This window comes from Schistocerca piceifrons, chromosome 2 (assembly GCF_021461385.2).
Source record: "Schistocerca piceifrons isolate TAMUIC-IGC-003096 chromosome 2, iqSchPice1.1, whole genome shotgun sequence".
Taxonomy (NCBI): Eukaryota; Metazoa; Arthropoda; class Insecta; order Orthoptera; family Acrididae; genus Schistocerca; species Schistocerca piceifrons.
Genome location: NC_060139.1, coordinates 839,341,640 through 839,356,622, shown reverse-complemented (window position 1 = coordinate 839,356,622; position 14,983 = coordinate 839,341,640). Strand labels below are relative to the sequence as shown.

The following is a 14,983-nucleotide window of genomic DNA, read 5'->3' as shown; positions in this document are numbered from 1 at the left end:
ACACCGCAGGCATGCAGGACAAATGCTGAAGGAAAAGAAGAGGAAGACAAGTCCTCATTGATAGAAGTCATTTGTGACATCAAACACTGCCATAATTTTATTTTCTCTGCTACCTTTTTTATTGTAATTGAAAGTGCAAGAATTGAACTGTCGATATGAAGTTATTAAAAAAAATGTTTGTATAGTTTAAGTCAAGTTTTCACCGGAGCAAAGCATGAGCAAAAGAGAATTCTGTCTGGTGTACCTAGTAGGCCTCTTGCAGGTCTTTCAACTGGACAGCACTGCAGCTACTTGTGTGTCCCTAACCTTCCCCAGTTACCTAATTGGAAAACTGAGACCTGCAGCGTGGCATCCGAACCACATGTCTACTGTAGCCACTCCAACATCTGTGAGAAGTGAATGCTTGGTTAAAAATCATATTGAAAAGTTTGTGGTCTGAACGGGATTTGATCCTGAGCTCTCAATGAAGCGCGTGCTTTGCCGCTAGACCATTTTTGTTTTTTTGGGGGGGGGGGGGATATGAACATTAGACCTTACACGCATAGATGAAACACTAGCTGTGTCACCTCTTGAAATGATGCTCGATTTCGGTAATAAGAGTTCGGTTTATAAATTTCCCCTAAGTGGCTATGGGAAGCCAGGGTAAAATGGCAGCCGACACACAAGGAAAATTTTGGACCAGTGCTAAGGAGAGATGGTGATGCAATTCAGTGTAAAGTGCAGGATCCCCATTCATGTCACACTTCCATACAAATTGAGACACTTAAATTCTTACTCCCCTGTGCCATTTTGCATACTCTTTCAAGATCAGAGCGCTCGCCATGCATAATAATCCTCACTGAATAGCAAAGTTTCACATTGTGCCTCTAACAAGTATGCCGAATATTAGCTCCAAAAACTAACAACACAGCATTCATAGGCAATGCTTGCTACCTCGTGTTCTCTTCCGTTCCCTCTAGCGCAGATGATTCTACCCATATACAAGCAAATGGTAGTGAATTTTCTGCAAATGCTCATTTGCACGTGTTCGCCTCCAGTTACTCCACTGTAAACCGGGCCTTAGGTACTTAAAATTGGGGTCTGTGAACTCCGGATAATTCCGCTATGCGGCGATGCGTGAGTAATTCGCTGAGGTAGGCAGGGCTGTACAAACAGCTGTTATAAGCTGTTCTCGGTGCATCAAAAATGTGTAACTTCAACATTTTTTGCAAAATACTTGCAGTGCCTCTTACCAGCTATTTTGAAATTCATCTTTTTGGGCACTGCTGTCATCAGGAAGTTTAATATCATTATTCATTTCCTGCATAATAATCCAAATTGTCTTTGTTTTGTTCTGGGAAGTTCTGCATTTTTTGTGAATAGTGTACGGTTTTAGGCCATGTGATGACAGGAAAGAACAATTTTTCAGGTAGTTTTACTGCAGTTACAGAATAAGTACACAGAATGCATCTGTGACTTTAGAGACATGGAAATGCAGAAAAAAGGCATTGACCGTATTTACAATTTGGGAGCAGGTCTTTGTAAGTTCATCTCTGTAACAGTATGTTACATCTATTCGTATTATGATAATGAACAGTCAGGTTTTATGTTATTCATTCAGGATTCCCATTGTGCAGGGGGCTCCTTGCTGTGGTACAAATTGGTGCAGTGGACATTATCAATAGGGTGCATCAAAGTAACATGACTGCTAGCCAGCGAAATTGCAGTACTACAATAAGACACATTGAAAGCAGAAAAAAATTGTTCGCAGGATTTGGAACTTTTACTTCTTTCATGAGGAAAGAAGGGAGAGGTATTTGGGAAATAGGAGAAAGTCACTCGGATGACAGGTTGAAAAGGATCCAACTGTGGTTGTACCAGGGAAGACAATACTGAAGTAGGAGCAACACTTTATGCCTTCTTTTATCTTTGTCTCTCTTTGTCTTTCCAAGGTGTTTTACCCTCTCTCTTTAACCTTCCCGAACTTATCCCTCTTTCCTCCTTGATGAGGGAATTAATAGTTCCAAAAGCTGAGGTAGTGCCGTGAACTTTTGTGTGTACTAAATATTTCTGTAGGCAAGTAGTGGCCGTATGTCTTATATTTTAATATTTCTCTCAAGAGAACTTTCCTTTCCTGTTTGGTAAGCAAATATAACATTTTGAAAATCATTCAGCTTGATATGTAGCAGCAATTAGTCATCCTCAGTTTTGATGTAGTAATTATATTATTATTTTAGCACTTGGTGGTTCCTTGAAGACTTACCCATCCTTCAATGACCTATCAGTACAGTTCTCAACAGGTGTTGGAGATCATTTTCCATTATAAATTTTTATAGTTTGCAATATGCTGAAGTTGCGTGTACTGTAAGATTACATTTGCTCTTAAAGTATAAAGAATGTTTTTATACAATTTTACAAAAGTAAAGCAACTGTTTTACATATGAAAGTGTTGTTTCCAGAGTAGTACCATAAGCTTTTCTTTTTTTCTTTTTTGCAGTGAGAGGATACTTATATGGATAGCAGTTTTCGAACGATTTGTGCTCTCTGTCTTGTTTTTCTTTTTATTGGCTGTGGCAGAACGTACATTTAAGCAACGTTTTTTGTACGCTAAATTGTTCTCGCACCTGACGTCATTCCGAAGAGCAAAGAAATCAGAGTTGCCACATTTTCGTCTCAACAAAGTGCGCAATATTAAGACATGGTTATCTGTGCGTTCATACCTCAAGGTAAGGGTTTCACAAATCAAATTCAGCTTGTCTGGAATTTTATTTTAATATGTTGGCAGATTTCATTTTTTCTCGTAAAGAAACGTTTGCACCAACTTCATTTCATTATTAGATGTAACAGCCAAGAAAGCCATGAGCTCATGTAATAATGATATTAATCGTATGTAATCACAAGTATCCATATAAAATATTTTAATATCCATGCAGCGTCTTTGGAAAATTAGTGAGTGAAGTATTTGTCAGCAGTATGTGTTCATTTCACCTACAACTTGATTAAAACTCACCCCATCAACTTCATCGCTGCCATCATCTTAGTATTAAAACACAGTGAAAAATTCTTTTGCACTGGTGCTCCTTTTCACTGGAAACACCTGGAATGAGTTCCTTGCATATTTGTTGAAGTTTTAAGAAACATTTTTATGCAGCTCACTCTTTTGTTTTCATGTGTTTATTTTTAGAAACTTCACTTTGTAAGTCCAAGGTGGGCTGTATCTTTCCACAGCAAATTTGGGAATTTCAGCTTATGAAACTTCAGTACTTCTGAATTGCTCAGTTTTGAGATTCAGAGAGAAAATCATTAGTGGTTTGCACATTATGTAACCACTCGTGAACAAACCTCAGAGTATTTTTGGAAATAAGAACAATACTTCCCGTAAGTGAACCCAGGCTGTTCATTTCCTCCACAAATACCTGATGTTAGTTAACAGTGGAAAGAGATTTAGACCAAGTAAATTAGGGATGATTAATAGTACTAGAATACCACATTCATAGGTAATCATAAATTTTGTAGCTGAAATGTATTTTAAAGTAAAGGCAATCAAGTGAATTTTGAGGAGAGTGGATGAATTAAAAGATTACATTTCATGCTTCTGCTGTTTAATTAGTAAAACAAAGACTCTCAGATGACGAGAAATGAGTTTTCATTATTTGAAATTATGAGGTGAAAATCACAACTGTTACATTCCTGTGCTAGATGGAAAAGATGGAAGGTCCATTGCCTCCACAGGAAAGGAAATCATAATTAAATCAACACCCTAAGCAGCTGACAGGTGTTGGTTGATATACATGAACGGGGACAGTTGAAAATATGTGCCCTGACTGGGACTCGAACCCGGGATCTGCTGCTCACACTACCCATCTGAGCCACCGAGGGCACAGAGGACTGTGCGACTGCAGGGATTTATCCCTTGCACACTTCCCGTGAGACCCACATTCCCAACTTAATGTCCACACACTACATTTGTAGTGCCCCTGCCCACTACGCTCATTACTCGCGGCAGGCAATCTTACTGAATCCCGTAAGAGTTCAGGCAATGTGTGTGTATCCGCACAGGAGGAGGAGGTCAATGGCCCGTTAACCTTAACTATATGGAGATGGTACTTGTTCTTTTTACCATCTCCATATAGGAAAGGGAATCAGTGTTGTTTGATAGTAGTTATGATGATTACAGTGAAGTATGTTTGAGCTATCCATATTGCTACTAGTAGACCTTTCAGATGAAATATTTAAATTGAGCTGCAGTAGTAACATGTGTAGCTGTTGCACCAAGTGGTACATAGACTTAAGGTGTTTATATGGAGGAATTGTTTTCTCGTGTTTTGATTTTCAAACACAGTCATGTATTCATTAAGGAGATAAATCATGAGAACAGTATGTGCACAATTAAAGGTGTAATGTTATATAAATGTGTCAAAGTGCATGGTGTAGATCAAATGAGTCATTGAAACACGTAATATTTCACTTACAGCTGTCTATAGTTTGTTATATTGTCAGACATAAGCAAAACATGATCTCTTTTCAATCATTTATACAGTCTGTGCATTCTTTTCACGAGTAGTTAAAAAAGATATTTTTTAGACTGAAAGAATACTGTGAAGTGATATGGGAAAGACACTCTGTATGATGAATCACAGAAAGTTAATGGTGTTGACAATACAACATGCAACAAACCGGTACTGTGATAGTTGTAGAGAATGCTGGTTTAATAAGAGAGGCACTTGAATATGTGAATGGAGGCATTAAAATGTATTGAAATTGAGTATTACAAGTTTCTTGACTCTGATATGGAGACTGGTGTAACAGACAAGCACTTCCATGTGGCATGCGTTACAAAGTGAACAGTCCGTCACAAACAGTCCAGAATTTGGGAAAGGTTATTGTAAAGCTTTATAAATCTGTTGAGAGAGTAATCCAAATTGAGAACCATAAACAAGAAAGGTTGTACTCCCATCCTCACAGTGCAATAATTCTGCCTTCATAGGAAACAAAAGTGCAAATGCAGTTTTGCTTGACTAGGTAAACCAAGTATATGTGATGCCCTGTCACTGTTGCTAAGCAGTCTCTGCTGGTATTCTGAATTGTTATCAAATAGTAAACATACAATGTTAAGGAAAAGTCCTCTCAAATCCTGGAAGGAATAGAGGGCCAGGGAAGGGGGGACGTCAATACAGTAAGCAAGCTCAAATGGATGTAGGTTGCAGTAGTTATACAGATATGAAAAGATTTGTGTAAGATAGACTAGGTTGGAAAGCTGCACCCAAGAAAGTAGCGGGAATCTAAAGGGAGTGTCATCTTCAGTTAGGGTGAAAAATTTGAAAGAAGTAAAACATTTCATCTTCATTAATGCCAGTTTTGTGTATGCTTTTTCTGGCACACAAAAGCAAAAATATATACATCCAGTTGTATTTTCATTTTTGCAGAAACGAGGGCCACAGAGATCAGTTGATATGATTGTATCAGCTGCTTTTCTCATAACACTGCTACTGCTGTCCTTCCTGAGTGTTGAGTTTCTTAAGGTCAGTGTGGATGAAAACACCTGTGACTCAGAGGTAGGCCAGAAATTTCAATGGTTTATTAGCAGAACTGATTGGCTAGGGCTTAGGTGCAGGTTTTATATTTTTTATTTGTGTACTTTTATATCTGTGACTTTTTCTGCATTCTGTGTTTCTAATTTCTGTAATGTTTCTTCTATGTCCTCCCATCCCTTACCTCGTTCTTCCAATCTCCTTAGTTTCAACTTATTGATCTCTGGATGGTCTGTGCAATTCTTGAAATAAATTAGAAAGACATTTCTTTTTCCTTTGTTTGTTGCTATATGTGTCAAAGCTGAATGGCAATTAAAGCAAAGTTGTGTGTGTGTGTTAGTAGGAAATGGTGCCAACACTAATATTTAATAAAATTTGTAATTAATTACACAAGTTTCAGAATTATAAACATGATTTTGGCATTGTCACTTTTTTTGTTCTTCAAATTTTAGGATTCATCAAAGCTCCATTCACAGTACAACCTTGAAGCTCTAATCTGGTGCCTGGTTTTGGGTGTTTTTCTTCTACGATTTATGACTTTGGGGACAAAGACAAACAGAAAATATCGGAATCTTTCTGTTCTGCTTACAGAGCAGGTAATATTTCTAGTTTTTGTATGTATAAAGTTTTTCTGCCTTCATTATAAGCAATGTGATCATTACTTATTTGGATTACTTTAATAGATAGTCATTTTATATTTCTTCGATCAGTATTATTGATTGCAGTTGAGCAAATAAGAATGGAATCACATTTTGGTGCAGAGTGAAAAATTCATTCTGAAAATATTACAGTGTTTTTCTTTCATAGCGATATGCATGTAGCCTGCTTTATAGTATTAGTTGATGATGGACTGCAAATAACTATCAATTATAACTGAGACCATGGCATTTCTACACATACTGACAAGATTCCAAAGACCTCTCCACTATAAACATACTGCAATTCCACCAACTGAAATTTTCAGTATAAGTAGGAACAGGAGAAATCATTTTATTTTATGAACTATTTTGGTATTAATACTTCTGTTGATTTCAGTGTTACTTTTCCGCTGCTACTTTCCATTATTGGCTAAATGTTTTTATTTTCTTCAAGGAACATGGGTGAACTGAAACTATTTGTGCTAACAGATTATCATGTGTTAACTACAGTTCAGTCTCACCCATAATATGACCAGGTTTAAGGTAGCTAAACAAATATAAATAAGGCTATGCAGACATAAGATACTAAAGCATAGTTGAAAGCATAGTGCAATATCGTTACATGGCGAAAAGCATCATGCCAATATTATTCAATTGCTGTCCGTAAATTATTGGTATTGTTTGCTCGAAAAAAAGTAAAATGCAAAATTTTACTGAAGATTCCCTTTGTATACTGGATAAAAACTACTTATTTTGTGAGATTCCTTGTATTATCTTATAAAGAAAATCTTTTTCTCCAGTTATGACCAGTATGTTTGAAAGTTAAATGCTATTCACTGAAAGTTCTCTCTAAGTAACTGCATAAATGTCATCTTATGGGTTTTACTGTAAGAAACATCAATATACCATTCTTCAGTCTAGCTACACACACACACACACTGATGTTGGGGGAGGAGGAGTGGTTTGTACATGTGCTATGCCAAATATTCATGCTAGGAACAAATGTTAGTGCAGAGCAAACTTCTTTTATGAGGGATTTGATTGCAGCAGTTATATAAATAGGACTTCAACATAATGTACTACATTTAAGGCAAAAACAGATTATGAAAAACCCCATTTTTACTTTCATTTTTATATATTGGGCCTGAATATATTGAATTTTTGTGTTGGTTCTTCCCACAAATGGTGTCTTGAATATCAGTTGTTCTGATTTCCAATCCATGCCAAATTAAGACTAAGGGTACATGTGTCTTATACATATCAGTGAATTTCTAATTAGGAGGAGGAGAGTGTTCAAGATTGGTTCTGTAACACATGTTTAAAACATCTCCACTTAAAGCATGCAGGATAGTTTTATCACTCCCATCCAGGTGACACCCATTTTCAAGAGGAGACGGGGGCTGCAGACTGCTTACTGTTGAAGGATAAATGCACTCAAATATTTTGGAAACTCAATGAGGAACAGACATTTCTGTTCATCTGAGTATAATTCTCCTACATGCTGCCACCAGCTGTTGATGGTGTACAAGAGCTTTGAGTGCAAAACAATGTATAGGGACAGGAAAAAATCATTTTATTACATGAACAAATCGACTGTTACTTTTTGCCAAACTTCATTGTTATTTTGTCAGACTTCTTTGTTATTTTTTGTCTAATTCAGTGGTTTTTTGGCAAATTTTGTGTTTTTTGCTAAATTTTGTTTTATTTTTTGCTTTAAATTTGGTGTCGTTTTTCTGCCACATTTGTTGATGTTTTTTGTTATGCCCTGTGTTTCTTGACAGAATCTGTGTTTTTTGCCAAGTTCGGTGGTGTTATTTTTGCCAATTTTGGTGGTGTTTTTGTCCAAAATGTGTTGTTTTTTCCACATTTGGTCTTTTTTTTCCCCCAAATTTGGTGTCCTTTTTTACCAAATTCAGAGTTGTTTTTTTGCTAAATTAAGTAGTGTTCTTGCAAAATTTAGTTGTGCTTTTTTTGCCAATGACTGAGCTATTTATGTTATCAAATCGAAATGTGTTATGCAGAAAATAAACTGTTGTTTTATGATTGCACACAAATCCCCAGCCTGGGGGAGGTTAGAAGCCAAAATGAAGTTTTAACATTCAGTAACTATGAGTTATGCACATTAAAAAAAACTGCCATCCTTATTTTTATAAGATTTTTATATATTGCAAAGTTACAGACGTTGCAATACATGGTGAAAGTGCCGATTTCGTGTTGTTTTCCTAAAACCCACTAATTTTGCATGACTGTTTTCGCAAAGTTTTCCTGTCCCTAGGAAGCTCTATAGAATTCGCTAATTTGGCAGTTATATCAGCATTTCTGTATATTTATCTGTTTAGTATATATGAGTTGTTTTTCAGTTAAAAAAAGAAAATTAAAAACCTCCTGATTTGTACAAAACCCCTTTCCTTCACTACTATATTAAACTCTACCCGAGCGGGCCGTGAAGGTCCAGCAGCACCAACTGATTGCCGTGTCATCCTCAGCCCACAGGTGTCACTGGATGCAGACATGGAGGGGCATGTGGTCAGCACACTAATCTCCTGGCTGTATGTCAGTTTATGAGATCAGAGCTGGTACTCCTCAGTCAAGTAGCTCCTCAGTTTGCTGTGTAAGCGCTGAGTGCACCCCGCTTGCCAGTAGCACTCAGCAGACCAGGTGGTCACCTTCCAAATGCTAGCCTATCCCAACAACACTTAACTTCGGTGATCTGACCGAAATCGTAGTTACTAATGCAGCAAGGCTGTTGCCTCCCCCCCCCCCCTTTTTCATTCACACTAAACCAATTACTTTGTCCACTTTAACCGACTTAAAAAAAAAAAAAAAAATAGCAACCTGACAATCCCATCATGAATCAGATGCAGCAGAGCATTTTTGGCTGAATGTCAATTGTAGAAAGTAAAATTCAGCAGCTAAACACATGTTTTCAGAATCAATCCTGGAATGTTTACATGCCTAATCAGAAGAGAGAATGATAAACTGCTTCGCCAAAAACTGGATTTTGAAGTCCATGTAAACATACTAATAGTAGTGCCTGGATATCAAAGTTAAAATTCCATTTCAGTCTAGCATTGGAAACAGTTTGCATATAGTGGAGAGATCAGATACCGTACACACTTTTTATACAGATTGCTGCCACACTGTTGACCATATCAGAAACACAGCAGAGTTACAGAATTGTCCATACTGCTTATTGAACAATAGGGTGTTCACAGTTTCCTGACATTATTGTGGACATCCTTTCCATGTGCTAGTTGTGTCATGTAAATTCACTGTCTTTGGATTATAGTGTTTTTTTCTGTCTGTGGCATGTTTTCAGACTATTTTTTCCCTCCTTAGATAAATCTGTATCTTCAGATAGAGCAAAAACCACACAAAAAAGAAGAACTGATGGTGGCAAACAGTGTTCTCAAGTTAGCAGCTGATCTTCTCAAGGTAGATATAATAGTATACATTATTGGATTATACTGTTTTCTTAAATATAGTATAGGTTCTTATTTGTAGTACCACTTAGTCAATAAAGTATATCCTTTAATTTTTACACTGAGACAAAAATAGTAAAACATTTTGTATTGATTATGACAGGAGTTGGAGAGTCCTTTCAAGATATCGGGACTATCAGCTAATCCATATCTCTATACCATTACAAAGGTAGTAATACTTTCGGCCCTCTCAGGAGTTCTTTCTGAAATGCTTGGATTCAAACTTAAGTTGCACAAGATCAAAATCAAGTAAAAATGTTGGGAATAATGGGACTCAACTTCTTTAAACATCCAGGTAATATAAACACTACATTACATTTTAATTTGTTTTGGTCATTATTACCCTAAATTCATTTGCCTACTCATTTCATAGGCATTCTATTGAAAAATTTGTAAAATATTTTGTAAAAGCCTAAAAGTACATATAATCAACTCATAAAGATTAAGTAGCACAGTGGCTGAACTGGTTCCTGAAATTTTGCATAGTCAGTTCTGTACTTGGATCTCTCTTCATTTTGACAAATGCTTTCACATGTGAGGTTAAACTGCCTTTTCTGCACATTTATGAAAACATTATATGGACCTATCAGCAGTGATTATTCGTGTAACTACATGAGCCCTGGAATCCATTGTTACTGCTATTTTATTCTCTAATTTTGGTAATTACATTTTCCACTACTGTTTCATTGTGAGAAGATTTTACTGCCTCAAGGTGGCTATAAAATTACTTCAATTGGTTCCTTCATTCCTGTGTGAAATATGTCAAGTAAATGCCATACCTTTTGGTACTCCTTTTTCTGCTTTGCCTGTTAGCTGGACTCGGGTATGACTGAGGTGTTTGCAAAAGCAAATACAGTTACCTTTTCTGTTTAAAAATCATGTTGTAATGCCAAGCAGAACTAGAGTTAGAGAAGTAGAAATGGTGCTAGGCAATGTCATAGTTAACATATATTTCTGCTTGTGCCAATTCCCAATGCGCTATAGCGCGATCCACACCAGTCTGTCCTTTCGTGAGTAATGAGTGTATCCAATGACTGTCGTAAATGACTGTTGATAAAGTCAAGCAGCAGCGAGCAACTGTTATGGGAGCACACCTCCAAGAGGTAAAGTCAGAGAAATACAGCAGAAATGGTTTCAAACTCTGTTGAAATGATATTTCAGCTGCGCAGACAGCTTGAAAGGAGGAGTGGTAATATTGCATTGGGAGCTATCAAACAACAATCCCCTACTAGCCGAAGATATACATAGATTTGGGGGACCAGTTATGGTCATACCAGAGTAGGGTAATAGTTGATGGTGTAGGCATAGAGTACAGTTGTATGGAGAGTTTCCAACAGGAATGAATATAGGTAAGTGTAATGCAGTTTCAATTCATGGACATGGAGTTCAATGAACTCAGCTAGCATAAGGGTTATCTCACATTCAGGCTCGTTTGTTCGAACTGTTGCCTGAGCATAAATAATTCTTTGTTCAGATGCAGCATTCTGACTTGGCAACCGTTAGAGCAGCAAGTGTTTTTATTAACAGATAGAAAATTGTGGGACTGGCAAGTGATGTACTTTCACAGGGGTTTCTATGCAACAGGAGAAGTCATATGATATATGTCATATGATTGGTAGTGTTACTTGAATCATGAGACTGACATATAGTTTAGTTATCTCAAAATGAGCAGTGATTTAATAGTAAAATTCCATTACTGAATAAATCTTTTGTAAGGGTGCCATAAGGTGAGAAGTTAACACATCCATGGGGCAGGACCAAGCTTATGCTATAAACCAAACTGGAGAGTAATACATAAGGTGTTCAAATACAGGTGAACTGCATGGGTGTTACAGAGAATAGTTTGTATAGTTCGGGTTACCTCCAAAGCAGTAGTGAGGTTTGCTAATTTCCCATTCGCTGACTGTAAGTCTTGGACAACAGCGATTTTGAATTCCTCACATTGTTGTATCCATTCAGTTGTGACTGTTTGGTTTTGTTGGGTAGTAGAAAGCAGATTGTCTTCCAAGCGCATAAGCCGCACATGTTGGCAGACAAGAATGCCACGATAGCTACCTGCCAAGCAAGTGGCATGTTGAATAGCTGCATTCCATTGGTTGGGGCATCTGCTTGGTCAGGTACTCCGAAAACAGTTTTGAGTGTGGATACTGCTGCATTGAACCATGCTTTTGTTTACGTGGTGTGGTGGGATGGCATCAGTGATGCCACATAACTGTTCACGGACATTATTAATCACTTTGATTACATCTCGCACAGAACGCAGGGCTTGAAGTTCACTATAGCATGCTCACACTCCGTCAGCTTTCTAGTTATACATTGCAGTTTGGCTATGTCATTGTGAAACAGTAACAGTTTCATTTCTGCAAGGATCACACCTTGGTGGTGAGTCTGCAGTTATTTTGGTTATAAGCCCACAAGCAGATTGTTCAATCACAACAATGATGGTAGACTCAACTACTTGGAAGACCCAAATTTACAATCCTACAAACGAGTTGAAAATGCATATCATCTGGAAATGAAATTTTCACTCCGCAGCAGAGTGTGCACTGATTTGAAACTTCATGGCAGATTAAAACTGTGTGCCGGACCGAGACTCAAACTTGGGACCTTTACCTTTTGCGGGCAAGTGTTTCCAGAATGCAATTTTCACTCTGCAGCGGAGTGTGCACTGATTGAAACTTCCTGGCAGATTAAAACTGTGCGCCACACCTAGAGCACTCGCCTGCGAAAGACAAAGGTCCCAAGTTCGAGTCACGGTCTGGCACACAGTTTTAATCTGCCAGAAAGTTTCATATTGTTTGCTCTTATGAAATGTGTCGTAGCTTAACAACCACTGGCACAGGATTCTCAAAAGTTTAAGTGTTGGCACCAAACTATGGCTCTCAAAGAAAACTAGAATCAGCATTTGTAATCTCAGATGCTTATGGGGTAGAGTTCGATTAATAGTATTACTGACTGGTTTTGGAAGGCAGTACATTACAGAATGACGACTACCACATACTTGACTGGGGAGTAAGGTAACCAATTTGGCTCTATGCTTATGTCAATGCCAGATTATATATTTTGACTGGAATAAAGGTTTGATACCCAGTGGGTGGTTACTTCTGCACTGTAAATTGGAAGTGACAGTGGTAGTCCTCAATATTTTCTCAGGGATAAGCGCATGGATTGGTAGCTGAAAATGCAGTTTTAAAAACAAAAACTTATTATGATGACACAAGTGTGTGTAGTGAAACTAGAATCAGAATATTCTGTTCCTGTGGGAACTGTTATGCAGGCATACAATTCTTCAGTAACAAGGCAGCAACATAATGCATCACTGAAAGCGAGATAGCTTTAGTCATTATGAAGATTCAGTGGACATGTTTCAGTCAGATGTCAGAGGGTGTTCAGTAGTTTATCCATGCAATCATTTCGGAAAAGATACTCTTTGAGTGACAGTGAGCGTGAACACAGATGAGATCAACGAGGGCTTGGGTACAACATTGGCAATACGGTTAATACCGTAAGCTTCATACTGGATTGGTGCATTTGGAAAATTCACTCCTCATGACAGAATTTGGAAGAGAGGAGCTAGTGGATATGGTAGGGAGATGCAATGTCTCAGTGATTTTGGATAGGAAGGATGAGATAGCAAAGCTGTATTGCTGGAAGATTTTAGCCAGAGAATGGTGTGGGTAGCTCAGCAGGAAAATAAGAATTAGACATGGGTATGCTAAACAAAACCAAGTAGTAGCCGATGACAGTAACCAACCGAAGTTAATTCATGGCATATGATTGCCCATTCACTAAATGCTTAATACAAATACCCGTTGGAAAAGTTCCACTGTTTCTCACTTTTGATTTCTTAAGATATGGTCTTCAGTATAGGGACCAAGCAATATAAGTAATATACAATAATAATGAAGATTACAAACACGAGACTGGATGGATAAAGTGTTAAAGCTCGTGTCACCTAGGACAGTGCTTCCGCGCATAGAGGTGGCGTGGAAAGGAAGCGTGTGGGGATGAGAACTGCGAATGCGCGGCAGCAGAGAGTAAGCAAACAAAGTCCACATTGCCAAACTGCATTGCTGCAGATAACAGTCAGGCTCATTTGCATACGGTACATTGTATTATGCATTCAAATCTATGAGGAGAATAATAAGTATTAAAACCAATTTCGATCAATCGTCGTGAGAGAAATATTAACTCATGTCATTAATTCATGTCCACTGCTTTACTCTGCGTGACGTCGGGAGGCTAGAACAGTTGACACAGCTTTGTGAAGACGAGAAGTACAATTTTTCTCAAAACGACATCGAAACTGCTTGCAATTTGTGTGTGTGTGTGTGTGTGTGTGTGCGTGTGTGTGTGTGTGTGTGTGTGTGTGAGACGATAGTTCCGGTTAATCACTGCATGTAAAAAAGAATTAGTGGTAGAAAAGATTAATGCAAAAGACTACCATAAAAATGGTCAGTAAGTTGTCATATTTTTCATTGTTAACGGGCATTAGGAGTGTAAACTAACACATTCGATATTACAGTGAGAGACTGCATTTGAAATCCATTGAACAAGCAAACAATTAACCCATTGAACCAGCAAACAATTATCCGTCATCTGGGAATAACTCCAGGGAATCTGACCGATAACATCGAAAAGTAACAGTTACTGTCATTTTAGGGCCTTCTCCAGTTCATGCCTTGAAAATGACAGAGGTTTACAACATCGTGGGAGAAGCTTAACTTCTCGGTGGACAATATGCTGAACATTATAATCTGCATAATTAAAAGGATACAAAGTCCTAATCAAAAAAGCTAGGAAGTTCTCATTATTGTGTATGCAACTGATATGTTGACAGGCACATTTTTTAAACCATCAGTCTTTGAAACTGAGAAATATTATTACTTTGTTCCAAAGTCTACATCATAATACCATCGTCATTTCTATTTGAGTCTGCTTCTGAATGATATGATTTTAAATTTGCGATGATGGGTTCAAGGCTTATATCCATCATCACTTCCCTGTCAAATTCTTCTCTCTGAAGCTTTTCACCATGCCACACAGTCTGTGCCCATGCTACAGGTGGGATGTTGTCTGTTGCCCCATTGTCTATTGCCTCATGCACAAGCGATTCACTGTATGTTATCTTGAATGTCTTGTTTTTTTCTCCCACGTAGCTTTAAAACCCTTTGCCCAAGTTAATTTCATGAGGCTACAATCACAGTGACACGTGGGGGTGCAAAACTGGGTGATCCCATTCAGGTGCAAGGAAGTCTGGTTTGTACGTTCTGTCATGTGACTTGTACAGTATAAATTAACGAGCTGCAGGAGATCTGCTTTTCTGGTGTTTATAATTTTTTTTTCTTTTTTT

The 14,983-nt window shown here is 37.8% G+C and overlaps 1 protein-coding gene across 4 annotated transcripts in view; it reads left to right on the top strand.

The window, feature by feature from the left end:
* The window catches only part of LOC124776907 (protein phtf), a 192,835-nt gene that overhangs the window by 155,821 nt on the left and 22,031 nt on the right, over positions 1–14,983 (top strand). For 3 of the 4 annotated variants that reach the window (XR_007015666.1, XM_047252113.1, XM_047252115.1), the window contains 5 exons: positions 2,477–2,705; positions 5,406–5,534; positions 5,963–6,106; positions 9,488–9,583; positions 9,734–9,925. Coding sequence is in view for 3 of the 4 variants with exons in the window: in XM_047252113.1 (XP_047108069.1) it covers positions 2,477–2,705; positions 5,406–5,534; positions 5,963–6,106; positions 9,488–9,583; positions 9,734–9,883 (748 nt within the window). In the remaining variant the exon portion in view is untranslated. The remainder of the gene's footprint in view (positions 1–2,476; positions 2,706–5,405; positions 5,535–5,962; positions 6,107–9,487; positions 9,584–9,733; positions 9,926–14,983) is intronic. The other variant, XM_047252114.1, reaches the window with a different exon arrangement.